Genomic DNA, 27182 nt, shown 5'->3' on the forward strand with positions numbered 1-27182 from the left:
TCATTAGGCAATTCAGTGGTATATGTGCACCAATGTTAGACACCATTAGAGGTGGAATGAAGGCAAAGTTTCAGTGGAATGAACAAGCAAATAAAGTTTTTGAAACCTTTAAGGAGAAGATAGCTACTCAACCAGTGTTAGTGTTGCCTATTTTTGAGAAATTCTTCACAATGGAATGTGATGCAATCAATGTTGCAGTAGGTGTTATCCTAAGCCAAGAAGAAAGACTAGTAGCTTTCCATAGTGAGAAGCTAAGTGGACTTAGGATTATAGTCTTTTCACAATTTTGGCTTGTACTAACCTTAGCAAAATTAGGTTCCTAATAAGGACTCTAGGAGGGTCCAAAGAGTGAGTGTGATTTTTATTTTGAGTCAAGTGTAGGCCTAGTTGAGTTAGTTTTCTTCCTAGGTTTGTATTTTGTGCATAGGTAGCAGTTTGAGTAGGAAATTGACCTTCTTGATGGTCAAAAGTGGCATAACTTGGTATAATAATTAGTGAGGTTTATAATGGTCTTAGGAATGCTTAAAAAGTCATGAGTAATGACTTGAAATAGGTTTCATACGTTGACAAAGCAAAAAGTTGTAAAAGTTGTCATGACAACATTTGAAACTTATCATGACAATTTTTATCCTAAAATTGCTTAGCGATGGAGTTAGGAATAGAAAAATTCCCTAGAATGCCTCCACACATGGGGAAGACTATAAAAACCTCCTCTTGCATGGTTACCAGGGTTGGAAGTTTGTGTTTGTATGATCAACAATCTGAAACTACTCATTTTTCGGACTGTTATCACTATTTTTGGTTTATTTTTCTGACAATGTGAATACAAAATGGATTGAATCCATTTATCCAATTATGGATTAAGTTTCTTTGGTTTATTTTAGAGTCATTTGTTTCATTTCAATCTTTGTAGTTAGTGTGTGTTGGTGTTTTCATAGTTTTGTTTTCAATCAGCCAGTCTTGGCTTGTACATAGCAATTTCTTGTAAAAATGGTTGCCCCATAAAATCCCTTTGTGCTACCATCATGGCCTATTGGGACATGGAAGGAAACCACTTTTAAAGTGTGTATATGTAGGGAGAATTTTTGGAAGTGAATATTGATATGGTTAACACCTTGTTCTAGGCGAGTTCAGAAGCAACCTGGCTAGAGAAGACAGGGTGAAATTTCAATGCATAGTGCAGAGGTGAACACAAACCTATAGCCAAATAATTTGGTAGGCTCATAAGGTCCATACATACTTTCCATTACAAGGAGAATCCTTGACAAGACCTTTAGATACCCATTTCACAAACTTGACTAGTCACTGTCTGTTAAGAGGCCTAAAAATCCTAACAAACCCTCATTTTTGGGTTAGGGAATTGTATGGTGAGTTGGAAAACCAAAAACAAAAAATTAACTTGGGGATAAGTGAATTATTTAATAAAATCAAACCTTTTTGCAGGGTCTTTTGGACCATTTTCTTATAGACCCTTGAAAACCAGATTTTGGAGGCCTAATAGGGGCTCATTCCTAGTAGCCCTTTTTCTAGGCAAAATGGTGAAATCGGTAGGAAGAATAATGGATGCAAACCAAAAATGGACTCAAATGGAATTAATTTCATGTTAAAATCCACCTCCACACCTCTGCAATGACTCACAATAGTATGGGGGTGAATTGACAAGTTGAGGTCAAGAAAACAAGAATGAGCATATGGTAAACACTTTGAATTGGTAGGGTTCCTAGTTAAACACTTGTTGCAAACACCTTGAGATTGGAAAGAAGTAAGCCCTAGAAGATATTGATAAGAAATTGGAGGTATTGGAGCATAACTAGACCTGGTGACGTTGGTGGAATTGAGCAACACCAACTAGGTGAAGTGTGAGCAAGCTAGGTGAACCCCATCACTTGCCTATATAAGGAGGATCATATTCATTGTATTGGTTAATCCAATTGATAATTTTTATATTGATGAGAATACAATTTTTTCTTGTAATTCTATTGTCTATATTTATGCTTTTCATTGTGCCCTTGATCTTGGCAAAATCTCACAAGGAGCATAGAAATGGGGTCAAGGGTTGGAATCTTTGTCAAGTTCTTAAATTAAATTTGTGCATTTGTTGTCAAAAGTTGCATATAAAATCTAAATTCCATCAATCCTTTTACTTATTTTAAATTTCTTTTATAGAACATTGCTTGCTTCTTAATTGGAACTGTGTGTTCACTAGTCAAGATTAATACATTTTTTGTCATCATTTGTACTTTTCCTTGTTTTGTGCTCTTTATGATTAGGAAATTTTGTGGTTTGTAGATAAGCATATGAGATATTGAAAATTTATACAATTTTGCCACAACATTAGAGGCAATTGAGAACTGCCATTTTTATAGGGGAGAGACTATATGCTCAAAATGCATTAGTGTTGCAAACATTTCTGCATATTTTATGGATGATGGAATACACATTGATAAGATGTATAATATTCATTGGCATGAGAATTATCTACCAATTGTTGGAAGGATCTTAAGGATACAAATTGATGCTAAAGAAATTCTTAGTGGGGTAAGCTATATATATTTCATTTCATTGCAAGAGGTTATGCTTTTTAACAAGCTTTTTATCTCTCTTTGGTTAATTTCTCTTTTAGATGTTTTGAATGTTACTTTGCCATATGGGAGCACAAACATGGATTATTTTTTGGACTTCTTATTGTCTGAAGTAAAATATTTTTTTTATAACTATGGTAAAGATAACTTTATTACATCGAAAGAATTATCTATTCCAAATAAAATGGGTTGATGTGGGTGGTGCAAATTGTAATGTCTACCTATCTTGGTTGATGATTTGTCATGCCAGGTCCACAACTTTATTGAGCCATAACATGTGCAAGCATGTCTAATACAATAGAATCATACATCAATTTGACAAGCTACAACCAAATAAGTGGATGAAAATTTAACCTATAAAGTGCATTGGAGATAAGAAGCCGCTAATTTTAACGTTACAAAGTATACTAAGGTTTGAATTTGTTTTGTTTTAAAATAGTATTCAACACTGGTTGTATTTCATTCAGTTACTATGATTGAGAGTTTTCAATCTTGTCTACATTGTTTGATGTGGATTACCAATAATTTACTATTCCAGCTCACTGCTTGAAACAAATATGGCACAAAAGAGAATACCAATTTATATACTATGACCATAAAAGGCCTTTGAAACTGTTGCAACAAAACAATTATAAAATTTCTTGAAAACATGTTGTCCAACATTTTTTATCAATAAAAACTACATTTATTTTGTGTCACACTCGTATATTTTTGTGTGCTAAAAAATGTTGTGGCAGGATCTACTTGATGGCATGACATGAATGCTAGGGGACTTTACTGATCTCTTCCTATCAAGGCTTGATCCTTTATGATTGGGATTTCAAAGACCTTCATAGCTATATTGTTGGTACTACTCTTTCTCTATTTTGATAGCGATCCAGGTCCTTGTGTTCTTCTCTTAGGATATCTTCTTTAATGGTGTTGCTTTCCAAAACCTTTGTTAATTATTTTCTATTATAAACATTTGTTTTTTCCTTCTTGAAGCTCTAGCTTTTGTTGTGGCTCTAACAACTTATATGTTAAAGAAACATCCACAAGAAAAATATTAGTATTCTTATTGTTCAAAGAAAATAATCACAATATTCTCATAGCTACAACTATTATAATCTATTTTCCTTGAAGGAAACAAGATGCATATAATATTTTCAGGATAACACCAACTCTCAAACTTTGAAAAAACTAGAGTTTTTCTTTAAATAAATTATGGATTATCTCTTTATATAAAGTAGTTTTTTCATAAGATAAGATTTATTTTATTTTTTTAATTATTTAAGGCTTTAGATTTCCTTAGTCCATAAAAAAGTGATGAGTAGGTTTTAGATTTAACTATGTCTATTTGTTTAGTATCAATGTTTCCTGTCACACTCTGTGATCCATTATTCTATCTCTCTAGTTTTTTGATGATGGATCATAGAGTGTGACCTAAAAATATGATCCTAAACAAATCAAACACAGTTAAATATAAAATCTACTCATCACTTTTTTAATTGTTTTTATTATACAACAACCTTTTGTCTTATTTGTGATGGATGTATTTTGGTTGAACTTTGAGATCGGTATAGAGGAAAGGACCCAATAGCCATCCATGTACCCATAACCACTATGTTCTTTCCCACCCAACCCTCCAATTACTATCTTTATAAATAACTAATACATCATAATTAAAAGAAAATTAAAACATCTCACATGAAGTTGCCCGCTTGTACCTAGAATAATTAAGAATATTTGACTGGAGTTGTGCAAATTTATTGATGAATTTGGAGCAGGCAGCTATTGGATCCATTTCTCTAGACTTATTCACTTCACTTATTTTCTTATGTTTTATAGAAAGAAACTCTACATCTAGAGTTCTCATGTTCTTTTCTTCTTAAATAGAAGTCCTTTTTATCTTAATATGTACATTATATTCTCATAAAAAGATATTATGATTTATTATTTTATCATCCAGTCATGGATCACAAAATTTGATCCTTGTATCATCGATTCAAAATCTCTTATACAAAATGTAGACACCTAAAAATGTCTCATTGATCACATACTAACTATTCATCTACTTAATTGAGTAATTCTTTAATTATTTGATTAAAATAATTAGTTCTTCTAATTATCACATTCAACATTGCTAATTATTCAATTTCTATTATCGAATCAATTTAATCAATTAATCCTCTTCTTTATATTAATTAAATATTAATTATTTAATTAATGGCGACATTTTCCTTAATTAAATAATCTTTATTATTTAATTAAATTCCATTTCTAATGTTTAAATAATTTCATTTAAATTATTTTAATTAATTAATTATTCCCCAAATTTCAATCCCAATTAATTTCATTTTATTTTTCCCAAATTCGAATTTCATATCATTCCAATTAATTTCATTTCTTCCAAATTAACATTTCACCAAATCTGAATTTCAATTAATTTCATGTGCATTTTAGCATTCGAAAGTCCAAATTCAAATCCAAATTGAAAATAAAAATCAAATTCAATTTCAAAATCCTACAACACGTGACGAAATAAAATTGATTGATCAAATTAGTTGACTAATTAGTTAACTCCTCAATCTCCTTTTTTAACTCTCAATTAGTTTTTTCTGACTAATCAATCAATTCAGTCTTCTAATCCATCTAATCAGTTATCTCTCAATCAATTTTGTCAACTAACTAGTCTATTTAATTCACTAGCTAATCAATTGAGTTCACTAATCAATCACTCTTAGTTATGTGTCAATCAACACTTGAGTTCAAATCCTCGCCTCTTTTGTGTTGAAAATCTATAAATTCAATCCATTTTCTCATTTTCAAGCTACATCATAGTATTTAAAATAGTTGCTAATTGTAAGATTTTGCCAAGATCTAGAGGCAATTGAAAGCACAAATAAAAGAGAATAAAATAGATGATAGAAATAAACTGTATTCTATCAAGATGAAAATATTGATCAATTAGATCATCAATCGATACAGACAATGAATATGAGCATGCTTATATAGGCAAGGCTATATGGATGTGTGAGCACACAAACATGACATGTGGCTCAATAAGAAACAAGGGTAGGTAGGAAATAGGTGTGGGTAGGTAGGAAATAGGTGTGGGTAGGTAGGAGAAACCATAAAATATTCCACATGAGGTGGATCACCCACTGAATGTGGAATGTAACAATAAGATAAGTCCACAAAAGGTGGAAATTCTCCTACACACACTATCCCAATGTGGCACAAACACCCAAGTGTCTCATACCCAAACTACTCTGAAATGCATTTCCTAAGTAAACTTAAGTAAGGTGTAATAATATCCAAGATAAATAATTATTTACACCAACACCCCCCCCCTTTAAATGCAACTTAGGGGAATGCACTTAAGTCTACAATGCAACTAAGAAATGCAAGATGGGTCCCGACTACTAGGCCATGTTAGGTACCCATGTACAAATGCAAATGCATGAAAACCAATGCAATGAAATCTCTCACAAAGCGGGGAAAGAGAGAAAAACCCAATGGGAAAAAACCCTCCCCCAAAAGAGAGATGAAAACTAGATACAAATAACTCTCATAGAAGTATGTGAAGGAGAAAACCCCATGTGAGGAAAAGTCCCCCCCATGTGAGAGAATAAGAAGAGACTAGGAAGCCCCCCCTCAATCCGGAATCTACACCAATGATAGAAGCTCAATGATGAATGAAGAAACTGCTCCACGAACATCAAACCACGTCCCTCCCCTTAGGAAGAAACAAAACCAAAGGTGTATCCATGAAGTCTCCCCAATCATGAAGAGAATATGAAGCAAAAATACTCATGATGAAAGGAATCTCTAAAAACTGGTCAAGTGTCCCCATGTTGATGCTAAAAGTTACCCTCGCCAAAGGTGGTAAACTGCACCACACTACTGAAAAAGGTACTCCAAGATCCAATTGAGAAGAATGCAGAAAAATATCCAAAGACTCACATGTCTCCTCAAAAGATAAATCATCAACATAGGAAGAATCAACCTTATCAATAGGCCAATGATGGCTCCACTATCCAAGTCTCTAATGATTACTAAATTAGGTGTGAACTCCATAGTTTTCCTAGTTGCCCCATGTGTGAATTGATATATGGAAAGAAGATTGTTTGTCAAGTGGGGTACACACAACACATCATTGAAGGAGTTATCCCCAATGGAAATAGATCCTTTCGCAATCACATCTATGTATGTATAATTTCCCATCAAAATCTATGGCATGTCGCAAGCCTCAAATGTAGAAAACATAGACTATGAAGATGCCATATGATGAGAAGCCCCTGAATCTAGAAGCCATCTCCCTGAATCATGACTTGTAGTAGCACAAAGAGCTTGTCCCTTTCCTTTATCTGTCCCAAAAGAGTGATCCTTTCCTTTATCCTTGGTAGAAGAAGCCGATGTAGACATTCTAGAAGGTAGGTTGATTTTGTTCTTCTCAAGAAGATTCTTCAACTCATCAATATCCTTCTTGTAACAATGATGTTCATCATATCCTGACTTCTTGCAATATCCACAAAAAATATTTTCCTTATATGATTTACTCTTAGGTGAGAATGGTGAACTTTCTTGTTGTGGAGAGGAATATTGTGCTCCATCTTGATGTGGTTTTGACTTAGGTTGCTTTTTATTCTTGCCTTTTACTTGATTGTTTTGATTCCCTTTGTTAGCCACCAAAGCTTGTGACTTTAAAGATTTGAGAATCCCTATCTTGGTCAACTTAGATTACTCAAATATCAACATCTCATTGAATGAATCAAATGACGGAGAAGTGGAAGAGGAACCTTGAGCTAACCTATGGGTGTGAAAGCTAGATACAAAGGCTGCATACTCTAAAGGAAGCTTGTCCAACAAGTTGTAAACCAATTGAGCATCCTTTTTGTCAATTCCACAATCCTTTAGCTTTTCTCTTAGCTCATTTTCTTTTGTGACATAATCTTGGATTGTATCAAAATCCTTGGGACCCAAAGTTGTGAGTTCACTATCAAGCTTGTAGCCCTTAATCTCACCAACTTGACCATACAATTTTTGAAAAAAATCGCAAGCCTCTTTAATTGTAGTACACTTATCAATGTGAAAAATGAGGTCATCTGATACATACTTTCAAAGAGTTCCAATTGCCATAGCATTTTTAGTGAGCCATTCAAGTTGAGCATTAGGATCAACCTTAGGATCAAGTGGTGCTATAATAGTTCCAGTTACATAAAGAATGAGTCATTTTTACATTAGTTTACTCCATGCCTTAATCTTCCATGATGTATAATTATGAGGAGTTAAAAGTGGAAATTTAGGAGAACCCATAGAACCAAAATGAAAAAACACGAGATAGAGAGAGACACAATCACACAAGACACCCCCCAAAAATACTAAATCAAGAAACCCCTCCCATAATGGTGATTTGGCACTTTATACTTAGTGCATATACAATGGGCCACTTGCAAAACAAGGCAAAGTGGACTTCTAATTTCAATTTATAACTTCTCAAGATGAGATATAAGAGACTTCAACAAATACTACTAGTGATCTAAACTTAGATCCAAGCAAAATACAAGTACCTAATAGGCCAAAAAATGACCAAATACTGAAAGTACAATTTCTACTCACAATCATAGTAAACTAATGGAAAATTATGAAAGTAGACAAAAAATTATGCACTCTCAAAAAAAAAGGCACCTGAAAAGGAGTCCATATGAGCCCAAACGAAGCCTCCAAAGTTGTAAAAATCAGGATTTCGCGATTTCCAAAAAAAATTATCTGAAAATTAAAAAACTCTTGCACCACTGTATAGATCATGAAATTCTACTCCAAAACAAAAAAAAAAGCTCGAAGAAAGGAGTTTGGATGAGTGAGATATCACTATTTGAAAATTGCCTGTAAAATTATAATTTCTAGAAAATTTATGTCACAGCTTCAAACTTCAAGTGCCTCTAGATTTGGCCTCCGAAGCCTGATTTGGATGAAAAAAATGGCAAAAATGACTTTCTTGGACCTCCTCAATCCAATGGTAATCTCATATTTGACCCATCAAGCTTCAATAATAACTTGCAATAGAAAGCTCCAAAATGCAAACCCTAAATAGTATCAAATTTCTCTCAATTGACAAACCAATGACACTCTAATGGCTCTGATACCATGTGAGACATGGACCAGCTCTGATACCATGTGATATTTTTCCAAGATCTAGAGGCAATGGAAAGCACAAATAAGAGAGAATAAAATAGATGATAGAAATAAACTATATTCTATCAAGATGAAAATATTGATCAATTAGACCATCAATTGATACATACAATGAATATGAGCCTGCTTCTATAGTCAAGGCTATATGGATATGTGAGCACACAAATATGACATGTGGCTCAATAAGAAACAAGGGTAGGTAGGAAACAGGTGTGGGTAGGTAGGAGAAACAATAAAATATTCCACATGAGGTGGATCACCCACTAAATGTGGAATGTAACAACAAGATAAGTCCACAAAAGATGGAAATTCTCCTACACACACTATCCCAATGTGGCACAAACACCCTAGTGTATCATACCCAAACTACTATGAAATGCATTTCCTAAGTAAACTTAAGTAAGGTGTAGTAATATACAAGATGAATAATTATTTACACCAACACTAATATATGTAGGAAATTAGTGCAATACCTGAAAGCCATTCAAAAACAACTAAGGAGAAGAGCAATGAAAGCTACAATGCAATTGAGGGGGTTTTCAATTATGTTAGTTATTTAATTCTTTCATTTATGCATTTCATTTCATTGATTTATGTTTGGAATTTATTTGATAGTTAAGGATCTTGTGATCATCCTTATTCCCTATTTCAGCATTTACGACATTCAAGCATGGAAACATTTGGTGAATGATCAGATGTAACCTTCACTTTTTGTTTTATGTGGTTTTGCAATTCTGTACAAGCTCAAAAAATGCATGTAACCAATCGAAAACATTGAAATTTTTAATTGCTAATATTTATCTATAATTGATGTTAAAATCCCACGCAATCGCTATCAAAATTGATCGCAATTGCTAAAATCCACTGCAATTGCCTAAAAGAGGCAAAAAAGTCAATTTTTATTTGTCGTTTCTTGATTAATTGGTCCTGCGCACCTAGCCCATAAAATTTTTTAAATTCTAGAAAATTCACTTGTTTTCATAAAATGTATCTAATCTGATGGCAGAAAAGGTGAATTTCAAATTTTCAGGTGCAAGGAGTGCAAGACAGCATAGAAGACAACAAAGAACATACCAAGGACTGCTAAAGGCAAAAAGATAACTTTGTGAAATTAAAGAGGGAGAGGAAATCACTCAATACCACATGAACATTCATCAATTCCTTTCCAAATTCAACTTTTATGATGATATTGATGTGATGGCTCGCGTGATCTGGGGTAACATCATTGCTGAATAAAACTTCTATCTTTTGTCTTTTAATTATGTTTAAATTAAAAAGTTTGCCACTTAACTGCTCCACAATTGATATGACAATCTTACACAATCACTCAGAGATCAATTCGCAATTGCTATCAAAGTAATTTGCAATTGATAGCATATTAATCCACAATTGATCAGAAGGTAATCCATAATTGATCAGAAGGCAATCCGCAATTGCAATTTGATTTTTTCTTCATTTTGTCTTTCTTTTTCTTTTTTTGTTAGAATTAATCTCTGATTGTGAAAAAATAGAGCTCTTTAACTGAGGGAAACATAGGCTGGATAGCCCACCCTATGTCTACTAATATCATTTTCCCCTACACGGTTAGAGTAGAAAAATTTCTTTTGGTGTTGTTAAAAAGAACAAAAAAAATCTTTTCTTTACTTCAAAAATTGCTATGAAGATTAAAAATGAGCACCATGCTTGTGTAGAGTAGAAAATTATTGCAATTGAAGGATATAATGAATGTTGTTTTATGTGTCATTCAAGAGATAAGTATTATGCTCTCCCCTTCAATGGGTGATCATAAAACTAGACCCTCTTCTTTAATACTTTTATTTAAATTTGTTAATTACATCCTTTAGAGGGCCTACCTTCCCAAGTTGTCTTGAGGGGGCCAGTGTGAAGGGAACAACCCAAGTGAGTACGGCTAAAGCCAAGTATTCTAACTCACTATAATCAAATCACCTTTTGAGATGAAAATATCAGGGGACAGAGCATATTTGAGTTTATCTCATGTCGAGCACTTTGTAGGGCCTTGAGGTCACAATCATGCTTGAATGACTACATATTGCTTGGTACTTTGTTGGGCTATAGGCCTCAATTGTGCTTGCATGATTTCAAAGAGTATCTTCGAATGAAAGTTTGATTAAAAACCATAGCAATAGAGGCCAAATCGAGTGAATAACTAGACGCTTGGATTATCATAGTGCAAGGGTGGGGAAGAATCCACCCCCAAGACACTCACCATATATCTCCCAGGGTAATGGGCCAATTAAGGATCAATCTTCTTCGGCCTCATTTTTGAACAAAGGCAAAAAATGGGCACACCTTAGGGTGCAACAAGGATGTTTGAGCTGACGAAGTATCAAGTTGTGGGTTGTGGTAATACTTGTGACCCTTTTGACCTTAGGATATTTTTCTTGATGTGCTATCTAATTTCCAAATACTATCAAAAACAAAATGGGGTCTTTAAAGAGATCTCAACATTCATGAGGATTTTTAAAAGTCCTTTAAACAAGTGTTCTCTTTGTTTAGTTTAGATTGTTTTCTTTTTTAGCTACTGTGTCTTTACAACATCAATATAAACAAGATCAAATCCCTCAACAAAGTCAAGTTTCAACATCAACAATATCAAATCCCTCAACAAAGTCAAGTTTCAATATCAACAAGATCAAAACCCCACAACAAACAAGCTTTTCAAGATCAACAAATCAATCAAACATTGCAATATTCTAGAAATGGAGAAAAAATCTTAGATGTTATCATCCCAGGTCCAATACAATCAAGAAAACATCATGGATTGGAGTTATACATTTCATAGGGAAGGTGACGAATTCATCCCTTCCATTCCTATTCCATCACCATCCATAAAAAATCTTATCTCAATGAATCAATACTTTGCAATAACAAATGAGAGACATGACTAGTCCTAGCAACCATAGGGGATGGTTAGAAAATATTATGAGGGAGGTAATTACCACAAGGTAGTCATTATCACACCAACTCTATTTTTCTTATGAGACCATTCAAACATGCCAACCTTTATTCTCCAACAAAATCATTCCTACCTTAGTTCAATCAACATTAGAGTCATGTAAACCTTCTTTTTCTTTCAACCCAACATTCAAGGTACCTCTTTCAACCAAAATCAAACCCCATTCAACTAGAGTCCAAATCAAAATTTACACCAACCCAATATTCAAACCTCTTTCAATCAAGATCAAACCCCTTTCAACCAAATTCCTAATCAAAATTCACACCGACCCAGTATTCAAACCTCTTTCAACCAAATTCAAACCCCTTTCAACCAAATTTCAAACCATAATTCACACCAACCAAATATTCAAACCTCTTTCAACCAAAATCAAACCACTTTCAACCAAAGTCCAAATCAAAATTCAAACCAACCCAACATTCAAACCTCTTTCACCCAAAATCAAACCCCTTTCAACCAAAGTCCAAATCAAAATTCATTCAACCAAAATCAAACCTCTTTCACTTTAAAATCATAATCCTTTCAACTAAAATCAAATCCCTTTCAACCAAAATCAAATCCCTTTCAACCAAAGTCTAAATAAACCATATCTATCCACCATTTCATCATCACCTAAACTCACACAAGACTAATCCATACCATCTCTATCCAATAACACTATCTCCCAAGGGTTATCCATTGTACAAATTCAATTTAATTCAAGTCATTCTTCAGAGGATCTCATTCAAAAGCCTTCCTGATCATGCTAGAGTGTTGAAACCTTCAAAAAAACTCCCATGTACACTCCTTCCCCATGTCAGGAGGAGAATCCAAAACTAGTAGAAATTAGTCATGAAACAAGTCAGGATCAAGAACAAACCCTTCCATCCTAGCCAATTTTTGATCAAGATCCCACCAACCAAGAATGTTATGATGATCCCCTCATCTTTTTCTATTCCACTCATAATAATACCCTTATTTCTCAAGAGCAAAATATTCTTTCAAGTCCCATCTAGCATCCACCTCTCAAGCAAAATCAGGACATACCTTCCATCCTTCCTAATAATCTCTTTCCAAGTCAAGATCAAATAATCTCTTCACCTTCATTTCCTAAATAAGATCCCATTATTTCTCCAAATCTTGATCAAGATCCCTCCATCCCTTGATTTCCATGTTGTAATCCTCCATTTCTCTCACAAGATTCCGTCTCAATTGAATCTACCATTTGTCTTACAAGATTCCTTCATGATCCCAATGCCTCTACACAAGTTGTTGATGAACCCCTTATGAATGAAATCACCTATCCAGATCATACTACAGAGGACAACTTGTCAACAATTGTATGTGCGCCATCATCAAATGCCAATGTGGTGATTAAAACAAACATAGCACCATCCAATGAGATCGACACCTGGCTGGCTTCGTCATCCTCTTCAAGTGCATTAATGGAAAAAGGCATAGCACGCGATCATGTCACAACTTCATAACCAGAATCTATTTTCCTCATACACCTGCACTTGAAAGACTGGGGGCAAGAAGATCTATCACAACTGGATTGGTTTGAAAATAATGAGGCTATAGCAAAAACTATACAGGAAATACACCTAGTTCATCGAACTCTTCAAACAAAGAGCAATGAATTATCTACACAAAGTTCATACCAACTCAATACAAAAATGCACCTACAAAGATATTACATCTAAGGGTGGGTTCATTTCAATTTTCAGTACTGCATTTGCATATTTTCTTTACTGCATTGCATATCTTCATTTCGGAGTACATCATAGTTGATTGCATATCACTATTGAACAACATATAGTTGCATATCATTATTTCTTTCTCATATAGCTACATCAATAAAAACATGATAATTGTCTGAGTCATTCACTTGTCTGCACTAAAAGGAACGAAGGTTGTCTCATTTCCTAGATATATGTTCATGAAGCCTTTAGGAGGCCTTCGGTCATTCATCTTCAAAGTCACCTTGTGATTAAGCTTCATCCTTGGTTGGGTACAAGTTTCACTATCAAGTCTTGTTACCTAAAATCTATCAATTACTATATCTCACACATTAATCAATAGCTCTAAGTCATTACAAATACCTAGTTGGTCATGTGGCTAGTGAAAAATCCAAAATTCTACTTCAACGCAACTATAATTGTCATACCTACGCAGGTTTTATTACTTACAAGTCAAGGCAAGAAAATGAAGAAAAATAAAAGAAAAAATACTATGCAAATATCCATCTCAAGGCAAAATAAAGAATGATATATTATTGAAATATCACGCATACAAGTACGACAGTAAAGTCGTGACTCTGGAAACATGCAAATAACTCCATCGGGGCTATGGACGCCTACTAGGAATGGAGCAATATTTGAGATATTATAGTGCATAACCTCATTGGAGACCTAAAAGTTTCCTGGCAACGAGGCTTTATCCAAGATTCTTTTGACTAACTAACATAGCTAGCCACATAGGATTTCAAGGGTCTTTGATGGTTATAAGAGTAAGAATGAATTCAAATGCACACACATTAGCAAAAGAAGATCAAAGTTTCAAGAATTGATTGAGAATTTTTTTGCGCCTCCATTTATAAATATTGGCTACCTAGTGTGTTTGATTGAATTGTCTAAGTCTTTTGAGAATGGATTGAACTCCTATCTCTGAAATGTTTCACACTTTCAATTCAATCAGTGCATTTCAGAATGAAAGGCACACACATGCATCCTTGTTTGAATAAGTACTATATCTTCATATCACATACTGAATTAGCAATTTGCATTTGAAAAATTCATTATCTCCACCACATTCTATAGATCATCGTATCATACAGGTTTGCATACTTGGGGGCATAACTGAAATAATCCTAAAAAACATAAAAAGTCATTAAATCAACCCAAAAACATTCAAATATGATCTTGAAAAAATCAACCCAAAAACATTCAAATATGACCCTGAAAAAATCAGTTACCCAAAAACGTTCAAATACGATCTTGAAAAAAATCAATTAAAAACATTTAGATAAAATCCTGAGAAATCAATCCAAAAACAATCAAATATCAAACCAAAAAATAAAAAAACATTGAGAAAATACCAAAAACCCTAAACATCGAAAAGCTCTTTGAAAACAAACTAAAAATCAAAAAATATTAAAAATCAATTAAAAACTTGCAATAGATTATCTCACAAGAATCAAACACCCTAGCAGATATCCAGCAAACACTTTGCACGAAGTTAAACAAAGGATATGACTATCTTGTCAAAACATCTGCAATCAATAGGGAAAAAGGAAATAAGGACGATCATAAAATCCTTAACTATCAAAGCAATTTCAAACATAAATCAATGAAATGAAATGCATAAATGAAAGAATTAAACAATTAGCCTAATTGAAAACCCCCTCAATTGCATTGTAGCTTCCATTGCTCTTCTCCTTAGTTGTCAGTGAATGGCTCCTAGGTATTGCATTGATTTCCTGTATAGATTAGCAACTATTTTGAAGACTATGATCTAGCTTGAAAATGAGAAAAGGGATTGAATTTATAGATTTTCAACACAAAAGAGGTGAGGATTTGAACTCAAGTGTTGATTGATAGATAACTGAGATTGATTGATTGGTGAACTCATTTGATTGACCTATTAACAGAATTGATTGATTTGCTAGCTCATTTGATTGGAGAGTGAACTCAATTGATTGTCTAGTGAACTGAATAGACTAGTAAGTTGACTAAATTGATTGAGAGATAACTGATTAGATGGATTAGATGGATTAGAAGACTGAATTGATTGATTACTCAGAAAAAGTTGATTGAGAGTTAAAAATGGAGATTGAGGAGTTAACCGATTAGTCAATTGATATGATCAATTAGTTTGATTTCAACATGTGTTGTAGGATTTTGAAATTGAATTTGATTTTTATTTTTAATTTGGATTTGAATTTGGACTTTGGAATGCTGAAATGCACATGAAATTATCTTAAATTCACATTTTGTGAAATGTTAATTTGATGAAATGAAATTAATTAAAATGATGTGAAATTCGAATTTGGGGAAAATATGAAATGAAATTAGATGAAATTAATTGGAATTAGAACTTGGAAAATTAGAAGAATAATTGATTAATTCAAATAATTTAAATGACATTATTTAAACATTAGAAATGAAATTTAAATTAAATAAGAAATATTATTTAACTAAGGAAAATATCGCCATTAATTAAATAATTAATATGCAGAAAAGGATTAATTGATTAAATTCATTTGAGAATAGAAATTGAATAATTAGCAATGTTGAATGTGATAATCAAAAGAACTAATTGGTTTAATCAAATAATTAAAAAATTACTTAATTAAGTAGATGAATAATTAGTATGCGATCAATGAGACATTGTTAGGTGTCTACACAAACTAATATAGAAAAATAAGTTTATTGATCAATAGATACTATAAATTTTAGAAATCTTATATCTTTAATTATCGATAAATAATCCTACACTGGTAGGTATCTAGACAAACCTTGATTGCGTGCACATGATACAACAAAAACAATGTTGTCATAAGTTGCCCCTTAAAGAAGGGAAAGAAGTGAACTAGATGGAGTCTGTACTGCAAGTACATGTTTGAATCATTGGTCAAACTTGTAGTTTGCACACTTTTGTTGTAGAATTTATTCTATATGAATGAATGTTTGGAAGCAAATCTTATGGATTGACTGTACTTGTTATTTATCTAGAAAACCCACTTGACAATATTTTTCAACGAAACCTTGATAGACCAACTATTGTATACCTTAAGTCTTCCCATGAGTCTCAACTTTATACTCTGTCTAATCACAACAAGTCATTGTTATTGCTCTTGGATACTACAAACTTTGACAGTGCTATCATTCTTTTGGATATTTATTTGTTTAGTACTTTCGTTTGACTTTTTGACAATGAACTCTTTGACACACGTTGTCTTAAGAGAGCTATAGCCTACCTTCACCTATGATTGACTCCCTTTATCTTCCCATCTTCTTAGTGTTCAAAACTCTCTGCCACTATTCTTGTATGTCTTTCTTGCATGATATTATTTGTCTCTGTCTAGTACTATTTGTCTTGACAAACAAAGTTGTTTTCATAACCACTGTGGCTTAAAAAAATAAGGTACAAAACCATACTACCATTCATGTATTTTTTATGATTTCTACAAGTTACTTTCTTAATAATCTCTATTGGCACTGTCATTACCTCTTGAAACATTGAATTTATCTAGATTTTGATCATTGTACAAAAAAGAGTGTCATTGTATTTTGATGGAGCTTTGTTGACTGAGACTATTGCTCTTTGTTGTCTTCAACCTTACCTGGGACTTAGATCCTTGTGTTGGTTATGATTTGACTTCATTTGTCAAATAAAAATTATTTTTGGCATTTATTTTTTCATTCACTATCAAACTTATACTTTTAGGTTTAAAAGGCTCTACAAGTTCATAATCTTAAACCCCTTATATAATCACCATATTGAATTTTTTTGATGATAAATTCTTTTTGTCGCTATATGGACTGTCAATCTAATTTTTTTACTGTGGATTTGCATTATAGGTCTTTCACTTGAGCATTTTTTACATCTTTCAAAGCTCTCACAAAAACCTGGCATGAAGGGTTTAATGGTCTTTAGTTTTTCATGATAAATGTGTGTAGGAGGACTACAATATGGTCATCTCTCTTATATGAGTATGAAGATTTTATGAATTGAGGTTGCTCCATATCCTGCAACCTATTACAAGACCTTTGCACCTTGTTGCTTTCTCTCCTCTACCTATAGGTTTCATTTTACTGTTCCTAATAACTGCTCTTCTTTTGAAGGTTGTTGTTCTAACCTACAGTGCTACAATACTTGCTTTATCTATATCTTTCTTTTGAGTATTGGATCTTCTCTTATGGGTGCTTCACAATCCTTGACTCATTCTTTGCTGCTTCAAATGTCTTTCTCATTTGATAAGCATGTTGTCATTTCATTTCCATTCATATTCATACTTGTGAGTGTCTACCACTTTTTGGTCTTTGACTACTCAAAGAAGGATGGATTGCCATTATGCCTTTATGGCTTGCTACCCACACCTTATAGAAGACTTTTAGTATCATTTGGTTAATTTTGTCTTATATAAAGGATCATCATTGGTATAATAATTAATATCTTCATGGACTGTGCTTTTCCTTCTCTCTTAACCTTGCACTTGACTATGTAAATTTCATGATATGAATTTCAATGCTCTTTAGTTTTATCGCTCTTACCTTATTTTATTCCTCTTTTCTCCTAGAAATACCAATGTTTTAAAATCTTTGTCTCTGTCCATAACAAAGATTCTTAAATTTAAAACCTATTTGAACAAATGCATGGATTATAGCTCTTAGTGTTTTGATATTTGCATTGGCTACTCACATGAAACCTTATCACCATTTTGAGACTTAAATCTACTTTATTTCTGGATAGCACTCACAATACTATTTTGTTAATGTTTATGATAATTATTTCAGAATTTCAAATAGTTTCATAAATTTGGTTCAGTTTCTAACGATTTCACAATCTGATTGTAAATACATGAAATAAATGACAAAGTGACTGATGCACACAATGATCTGATTGTCATTCCTAAACCTTAGCAGGAAACCATCCTTGAATTTCAGCAAGCGGGAGATAGGAATAATGAGGAGGGTGTTCAATGTGATGAACAATCCACATGCACAATTAGAATAGTGCCTTGTAGAAAGAGCACACAAAGGAAGAGGATGGATGGAAACAAATGAACAAAAGACATATTTGCTTCATATCATTGCTTAGTTTTCATTGCTATTATAAACCTATTTCGTATATCATCATACTTGTTCAATGAATACTCATGTTTCTTTAATACAAGATGAAAATAGCATTATTATTCTTGTATTTATGATTGTCCCGTTTATATTTATTGTCTTTAGGGGTAAATTAAGCATAAATAACATAATCAGATGGAAAAGAGTGAATCACAACTCTAAATCTAATTACTACTACTCCTAAATAACAATAGAATAATGCAAGATCAACTGAAATAAAGAATAAATTCTAAATTAAAATCCCTCAAATGATGTGACAAAGCTTCCATTTCTCTTCAACATAATTGGTTGATTGGCTCTCAGGTATTGCATTGAAATTCCTGTATAAGATGGACAATAATTTTGAAGACTGTGATTCTAGACTGATTTGTGAAAATGATGTTGTTTATATAGATTTTGAACACATAAGGGGCAAGGATTTGAACTCAAGTACTGATTAATAGTCAACTGATTTAGATTGATCGGCGAACTCAATTAATTAACCAATAGATTGAATAGACTAGCTAGTTGACTGAATAGATGGATTAGAAGACTGAGTTGATTGGAGAGAAGTGGATTGATTGACTAGTGAGAAAAGGTGATTTGGAGTGAAAAGGGGTGATTGAAGAGTTAACTAAGTTAACTAATTAGGCAACTAAATTGATCAATCAGTTATGATTTAAACATGTGTTGTAGGATTTTGGATTTGAATTTTTACTTTCTAATGCTAAAAGGCACATGAAATTAACTGAAATTTTAATTTGGTGAAATGTGAATTTGATGATTTGGAATTAGATGAAATTAATTGAAATTTAAATTTGGGGAATTTGGAAGAATTAATTAATTCATTTAATAATTTAAATGAAATTATTTAAACATTAGAAATGGAATTAATTAAATAATAAATATTATTTTATTATTAAAATAGTCATAATTAATTAAATAATTAATATTTGAGAAAGGGGTTAACTGATTAATTAATTAAGAAATAAAAGTTGAATAATTAATAAGATGAAGAATGATGATTGAGTCAGTTTAGAAGAAAAATTAGCTTAATTAAATAATTAAAAAATTACTTAATTCATAAGGACAAATAATTAGTACATGATGAAAAAGACATTTTTCAATGTCTATAATTGTATATTACTACTATTATCCTCTTCTTTATTGATCCCAAAGTCTTTGTTTTTCTTTAGACTCAAGGTTTTCTGTTCCTTTTTTCTATTCTAGACCCGTAGCCCATCTTCTTCAACCCTTGTGACAATGATACATTCACTATTCTTATATCTTTATGGATTGCCTTTTCAGATTTGCTCTACTCTCTAGTATCAATGAGATAATTGTAGATATGACTTGTTAAATATTTAATGGTATTATAGCCTTCACATGATGGCTACTAAAATATTTGCAAAAAATGACATAGCTGATCATGTTCTATTTAGACATCTTAGCTCACTGCTGTATGCAGTATTTTGATATAACTGCATATATATATTTTATTGCAAATTGTCTTTATTTATCATGATGTTGAATCAAATCTTTTAATGCTAGCATCTTGTAGTTTGTTCGTATACGTAATATTTTGATTTTCTTTCATGTTCTAGTTCAAATTTAATATTATGTTATTTTTATATTATAAAATTTATGGTATTTAATAAATTATTCATATAATGATTATATTTGCTATCAATTAATAGAAACCAGTAAATAAAAATGATTAAATATATTACGAATGGATAGAAATCAGTGAATAAAAATGATAAAATATACTACCAATTGATAAATTAATGACTAAATATCTGACTCTGAATGTGTTGGTAAACATGTTCTTCAACATAAACATCTTTGATCTGCACAATCCATCTTCTTCAGCGGGAATCAAAGATACCGTCTTGGATATGATGGAGGTCTCTGGAAAGCTCAATTTAGTGGACTGTTTTCCTTTTCTCCGATTCCTCGATCCCGAGGGTGTGTCCGGTGATATGGCCACGCATTTGAAGGCCATGTATGACTTCTACGATACATTCATACAGAGGAGACTGTAGAAATTCTATTGCAGTCACTGATTATTAATCTCCTATCTCATAAAAATTATTTAACTGCTGAAAATAAATTTACAGCTGAATATCGAAAAATAACACAACTGCAACTTCACTAAAAATACGGAAAGAAATAAGCAACACAGGGACACAATATTTTTGGACAATCGTCCCTGGAAAAACCCCTAAGGGAAAACCAGTTCTATAGATGGAAAATATATTAATCTTCAGCAATATAAGAATTACAAAAGAATTCCTTGCCTCTTACTGGCAGAACTCCAACAAACTCCTAATATCTCCTGCCGATATCCTCCACTGCTATATCAACGCTATCACTACGCCTCTTGCTAACACTGCAAGACTATTTGCTATCACTGCAAATTCTTCTCAAGACTTCTTATTTTCCAAATGACCCATGACCCTTTTTTATACTACTCTATTGGAAAACCAACGGCTGAGATTAAGACAACTCAATTAACCAATACCTAATTTTGGCTATGAGGTGTCACCTAAAAAGAGCCACTATTAAATAACAATTGTTATTATCCTAACAACACTTGTTTGACAAAAACAACCATTTTCTAATTCTAGGTCAGGACGAACAGCTATCCAAAACTACCCATAACTAATGCTGTTATTTCTGGGTAAGGACGAACAGCTGTCCAAGCTACCCATAATTAACACTCCCTCTTAGCGAGGAAGTTGTTCTGCACGACACCCATCTTATCTCTGAAGAAGATGAATTTTGCCTTTCCCAATGCCTTTGTTAGAATGTCTGCTACCTGCTCCTCTGTAGGTATGTACTGTAGCTAAACAATCCCCCTCTGTACACAATCCCTGATGAAGTGATACCTGATGTCTATATGTTTCGATCTATCGTGAAACACTGGATTCTCAGTCAACTTGATGCAACTCTGATTGTTGCAGTGTATCACCGTAGTCTCAACCTTCTGACCAAACAAGGCTACTAGCAACTTCCGAAGCCATATAGCTTCACACGTCGCCATGCTAGCTGCTATGTATTCTGCTTTTGATGAACTCAAGGCCACAGATTTTTGCTTCCTACTGAACCAAGAAACAACTCCTGATCCCAAGCTGAAACAACATCCTGAAGTACTCCTTTTGTCCGTTGTACTGCCTGCCCAATCTGCATCAGTATAGCCTATCAACTTGATACCTTCACCTCGAACATATCTGATCCCATACTCAACTGTACCATGAAGATAACGCAACACATGCTTAGCCGCCGTCCAATGCACTCTCTTTGGCTCTACCATGAACTGACTAAGAGAGTTTACTGCAAAGGCTATATCTGGCCTGGTGTTGACCAAATACATGAGCGAACCAATCAGCTGCCTGTATAGGGTGGGATCAACATCCTTTTCCTTGGATGCATCTACCTTCCTCCAATTAGTGATCATGGGTGTAGACATGGCTTTGCAATCTTCCATCTCGAATCTCTTCAAGATTTCAATGCAATATTTCCCTTGACCAAGGAAAATCTCTCCATCAGTCTGCCACACCTCCATGCCTAGAAAGTAGTGCATAAGTCCCAAATTCTTCATCTCAAACTCTTCTGCAAGGTCCCTCTTGCAATCCTCTATGAGCCCTAGCGCACCAGTAAGAAACAAGTCATCCACATATAGAACAAGAATGAGAACCTCACCCCCAACCACCAAGTATTAGAGGTTCGCATCAACCTCACTCTTCACAAAGCCCATTTCCTGCAAGTATGTATCAATGCGCTCATACCACGCTCTGGGAGCCTGCTTGAGTCCATATAAGGCTTTCTTTAATCTGCACACGTGGGTCTCTTTGCTGTGTGCTACAAAGCCTTCTGGTTGTTCTATGTATACCTCCTCCTTCAATTCTCCATTAAGGAATGCTGTCTTGACATCCATTTGATGGATCTACCATCCCATCTGTGCTGCAAATGAGATTATAGCTCGTATAGAAGTATACCTGGCCACAGGAGCAAATGTCTCCTCATAGTCTATTCCCTCCTTCTGAGAGAACCCCTTGGCCACAAACCTCGCCTTATATTTCTCGATGCAACCATCTGCACCATGCTTTATCTTGAAGATCCAGCGCGATCCAACTACTGCTCTATCAGTTGGTCTAGGCACTACCTCCCATACATCATTCTGCATTATTGAGTTATATTCCTCAACCATAGCATCTCGCCATACCTGATGCTTTGCAGCTTCCTGATAGCTGGAAGGTTCACTATCTACCAACTGGCTGACTAATGCCACATAGTCATTGAACTTGGCTGGTTGTCTCCTCTGTCTTGTAATCTTCCTAGGAGCTCCCACAGACTCCCGAGTATCCCTTTGTATGTCTTGAACCTCATGGTTCCTACTGCCAACTGTAGAGGATGAAATATCAACCTCTATATCATCTAGATGCATATCCTGCTGCACCAATTGCTCCATACTCTGTGAATCTTCACTACCTGAGTCTATGCTTGTACTAGTAACTATACTTGAGCTTTGCTGTCCTTGACTTAGACTTGGAGCTTTCGTTGGCTGCTCACTCCGATCATCTGCTAGCAAATCTCTGGATCTTCTAAACGCCTTGTCCTCCATGAACTTGACATCGCGTCTGACAATAATTCCTCTGGTCCCTGGAATGAACATCCTATATGCCTTTGAAGTTTCACTATACCCAACAAAGTACCCCTTCTCTGCAGTCTGATCTAACTTGGTACGTGTGTCTCCAGGAATAAGGCAATATGCCAAACTCCCAAATATCCTAAAGTGACCAACATCTAGCTTCTTCCCCGTGAAAGCCTCCTCTGGTGTCATTTTCCCTAGTACCTTGTGTGGAACCCTATTCTGAATGTAGACTGCTGTACTACACACTTCTGTCCATAAGTAGCGGGGCATGTCCTGGTCATGTAGCATAGCCCTTGCTGCCTCCGAAATAGAACGGTTCTTCCTCTCAGCAACTCCATTCTGCTGTGGATTGTAAGAAACAGTCCACTCTCTCTTGATTCCTTCTCTGGTATAGAAATCCTGAAAGTCATTTCCTTTGTACTCGCCTCCATTGTCTGACCGAAGAACCTTTATCTTCCTTCCTGTTGAGTTCTCCACAAGAGCCTTGAACTCTTGGAAGCGACTGAAAACCTCATCCTTGGTCTTCAAGAAGTATATCAAGGTCTTCCTAGAGAAATCATCAATAAAGGTAACATAATACTCATATCCTTTGAGAGACTTTGTCAACATTGATCCACATACATCTGAATGTACTAGATCAAGAACACCCGTAGATCTGGTGTCACTCCTTGGAAAAGATGCTTTTGCAAACTTTCCCAACACACATCCCTTACATACATCATCATGCTCTGTGCTCACCTCTGGAACACCTATCACCGTCTCACGAAGCAATCTAAGTGCTCCATGATGAATATGGCCCATCCTCCTATGCCATAGCTCTCCAAGATCTCTAGGGTTACTGCTGCTCATGAGTGCCTTAGGATTATCAAACTACAACCTATAAAGGTGACCACTCCTAACTCCAATAGATACGGGTGATTTCCAATCTTTATGCTTAATCAAAACATGCATCCCTCTAAAGAGAACATTATACCCTTTATCCTGAAGGATAGATACAGAAACCAAATTCATACTTAAGCCTGGCACATGCAACACATCATGAAGAGGAATTACCTTTCCATTCTCCCTCTGAAGCTGAACAATCCCTTTCCCAACTGAGTTGAGCTTGGACAAGTTCCCCATAGAGATCTGGATTCTGGTGTTCTCCTCCTTGTAGCTGGAGAAGTACTCTCGAACTCCTGTCATATGAAATGATGCCCCACTGTCTATATACCAGACACTCTGTGAGGTTGAGCTAATCATACAGGATATGAGTGCAAACTCATCCTCCAATCTACTAGAGAGCTCCTCTGCACTTGCTGAAGCTGCCACTTGGTTCTTTCCCTTCTTATCTTTCTTCCTTTGTGGGCAATCGCTAACATAGTGGCCAAACTCGTGACAACCAAAGCACTTGACCTTAGATAGGTCCTTCTTCTTCTTTTCAATTTGTGAATTTGCTCCTTTGCTAGATCCCTTTTTGTTTTCCCCTTTCCTGCTAGGGCAACATTTTCTTGTTCTACCTCACTTTTCTGACTCTTATTGTTGGCTCCATTGACAAGGCTTAGTCTAAGCTCCTCCTGAGTGAAATCACTCCAAAGTCGATCCCAACTTGGTAAGGTGTCTCGTCCATTAATAACTTGAACAAAGACATCCCACTGCTTAGAAAACCCATTTAGGGCTATTCTTACTAGCTCGTCTTCATTTGGCTTATCTCCAACAGCTGCTAACTCATCCTTGACAAGTCTAAGCCTGGTGAGGTAACTTGTAACATCTTCTCCTTTGTTCATCCGGGTATTCCTCAATTTTTCTCTAAGAATCAGCTTCCGGTTAGTGGTAGCATTCTGGTACAGATTCAGAATGGCGTCCCACATCTTCTTCGCTGTATCTAACTCTGCGATATGTGGAACAACATGGTCCTTGACACCATCAAGGAATATCCTCCTCGCCTTGGCATCATCCTTCTTGTATGCTGCAAGTTGTACTAGATCTGTAGGTACAGCTACAGTACTGGTAACATATTCCTTGATACCATTCTCTTCCAGCAATAAAGAAATTCTGGCTTTCCAGACACCAAAATTTGAGGCACCATCCAATCTGTCCTGATCTCTCAAACCTGCTGAGGCCATCTCAAAGAAATAAAGGAAAACAATAACTCGAAAGAGGTCAAACTCAAATTTCTTTCCTTTGCTTAGGGTAAACCTTTTCTACCCTCAACAAAGCTCTGATACCATGTAGAAATTCTATTGCAGTCACTGATTATTAATCTCCTATCTCATAAAAATTATTTAACTGCTGAAAATAAATTTACAGCTGAATATCAAAAAATAACACAACTGCAACTTCACTAAAAATACGGAAAGAAATAAGCAACACAGGGACACAATATTTTTGGACAATCGTCCCTGGAAAAACCCCTAAGGGAAAACCAGTTCTACAGATGGAAAATATATTAATCTTCAGCAATATAAGAATTACAAAAGAATTCCTTGCCTCTTACTGGCAGAACTCCAACAAACTCCTAATATCTCCTGCTGATATCGTCCACTGCTATATCAACGCTATCACAATGCCTCTTGCTAACACTGCAAGACTATTTGCTATCACTGCAAATTCTTCTCAAGACTTCTTATTTTTCAAATGACCCATGACCCCTTTTTATACTACTCTATTGGAAAACCAACGGCCGAGATTAATTCAAACCAACGGCTGAGATTAAGACAACTCAATTAACCAATACCTAATTTTGGCTATGAGGTGTCACCTAAAAAGAGCCACTATTAAATAACAATTGTTATTATCCTAACAACACTTGTTTGACAAAAACAACTATTTTCTAATTCTAGGTCAGGACAAACAGCTGTCAAAAACTACCCATAACTAATGTTGTTATTTTTGGGTAAGGACGAACAGCTGTCCAAGCTACCCATAACTAACAGAGACTAGCCATCAGAAGCCAAAGCGTTGAACGTGACAACTTGGAGAAGGATTTTCTGGATGTTCTGCTGGATTTCAGAAATGAGGATTTCACTCTCGTTGGTATTCGGGCCTTCATATCTGTGAGTACCTAGAACTGATTTTTTTCAGAAAATAAAAGTTTATCAATTTCTGGTATTTTGTAGGATCTCTAACTGTGCTCTGTTGTTTCAGGAACTGTTTGTAGCTGGTACTGAGTCGAGCAATGGGCAATGATAAAATTCATTCGCAATCCTGAGAAATTAAAGAGGCTCCGACAAGAACTGGATGAAGTTGTTGGTTGCAACTGAAGAGTGGAAGAATCAAACATAGATCGTTTGCCTTACCTCCATGCGGCTGTCAAGGAAATACTCTGATTGTACCCGTTGGGTCCTCTACTGGTTCCCCATAAAGTCGAAATCTCTTGTGAGATCGAGGGATTTGCGATCCCTGAACACAGCCAGGTGATGGTGAACGCGTGGGATATTGGGAGGGACGCTTCTGTTTGGAAGAATGCTTCGCAATTTATGCCTGAGAGATTTCTGGAGACGGAGAATAGCAAGATAGAATACGGAGGGCAACACTTTGAGATAATTCCATTCGGAGCGGGGAGAAGGATTTGTCCGGGGCTTCCATTGGCAAGTCGCATAGTTCATTTCGTTGTGGCTTCTTTACTTCATTTGTTTGAATGGATACTTCCGGATGGGGTCAAGTGTGAAGATTTAGACATGAGTGACTAGTGTGGACTTTCTTTAAAGAAGGCTGCAAAGTTAAATGCAATCCCCAAACCACGTCTACCACATCATATATACTAGTACTCCTCACACTATGTTATGTACTTCTTGCCATGCATTAAGGCATTATTAGTTACGGTCTTGGGTTTTTGTTCTAATTAGTTTGATATTATGAACTATTTTATATTAAATAATAATATTACTATTAAAATCCACTAGTTTTTTAATTGGTAATTATTTGTTTAATTATGTGTATATGTGTATATGTATATGTATGAAGGTGTCATGAGAAGTTTTATTAATTATATTAAA

General features: G+C 34.7%; 1 protein-coding gene across 1 annotated transcript; it reads left to right on the forward strand.

Moving 5' to 3' along the window:
• The first annotated feature begins 20371 nt into the window (after positions 1-20371).
• Positions 20372-26876, forward strand: LOC131074153 (cytochrome P450 76T24-like). The gene is made up of 5 exons (XM_059218900.1): positions 20372-20589; positions 23098-23242; positions 26121-26240; positions 26332-26347; positions 26551-26876. Exons 1-5 carry the CDS (start codon positions 20372-20374, stop codon positions 26874-26876), a joined length of 825 nt encoding a protein of 274 aa, XP_059074883.1.
• The last annotated feature ends 306 nt before the right edge of the window (positions 26877-27182 follow it).

Source organism: Cryptomeria japonica, chromosome 4, assembly GCF_030272615.1.
Source record: "Cryptomeria japonica chromosome 4, Sugi_1.0, whole genome shotgun sequence".
Lineage (NCBI taxonomy): Eukaryota > Viridiplantae > Streptophyta > Pinopsida > Cupressales > Cupressaceae > Cryptomeria > Cryptomeria japonica.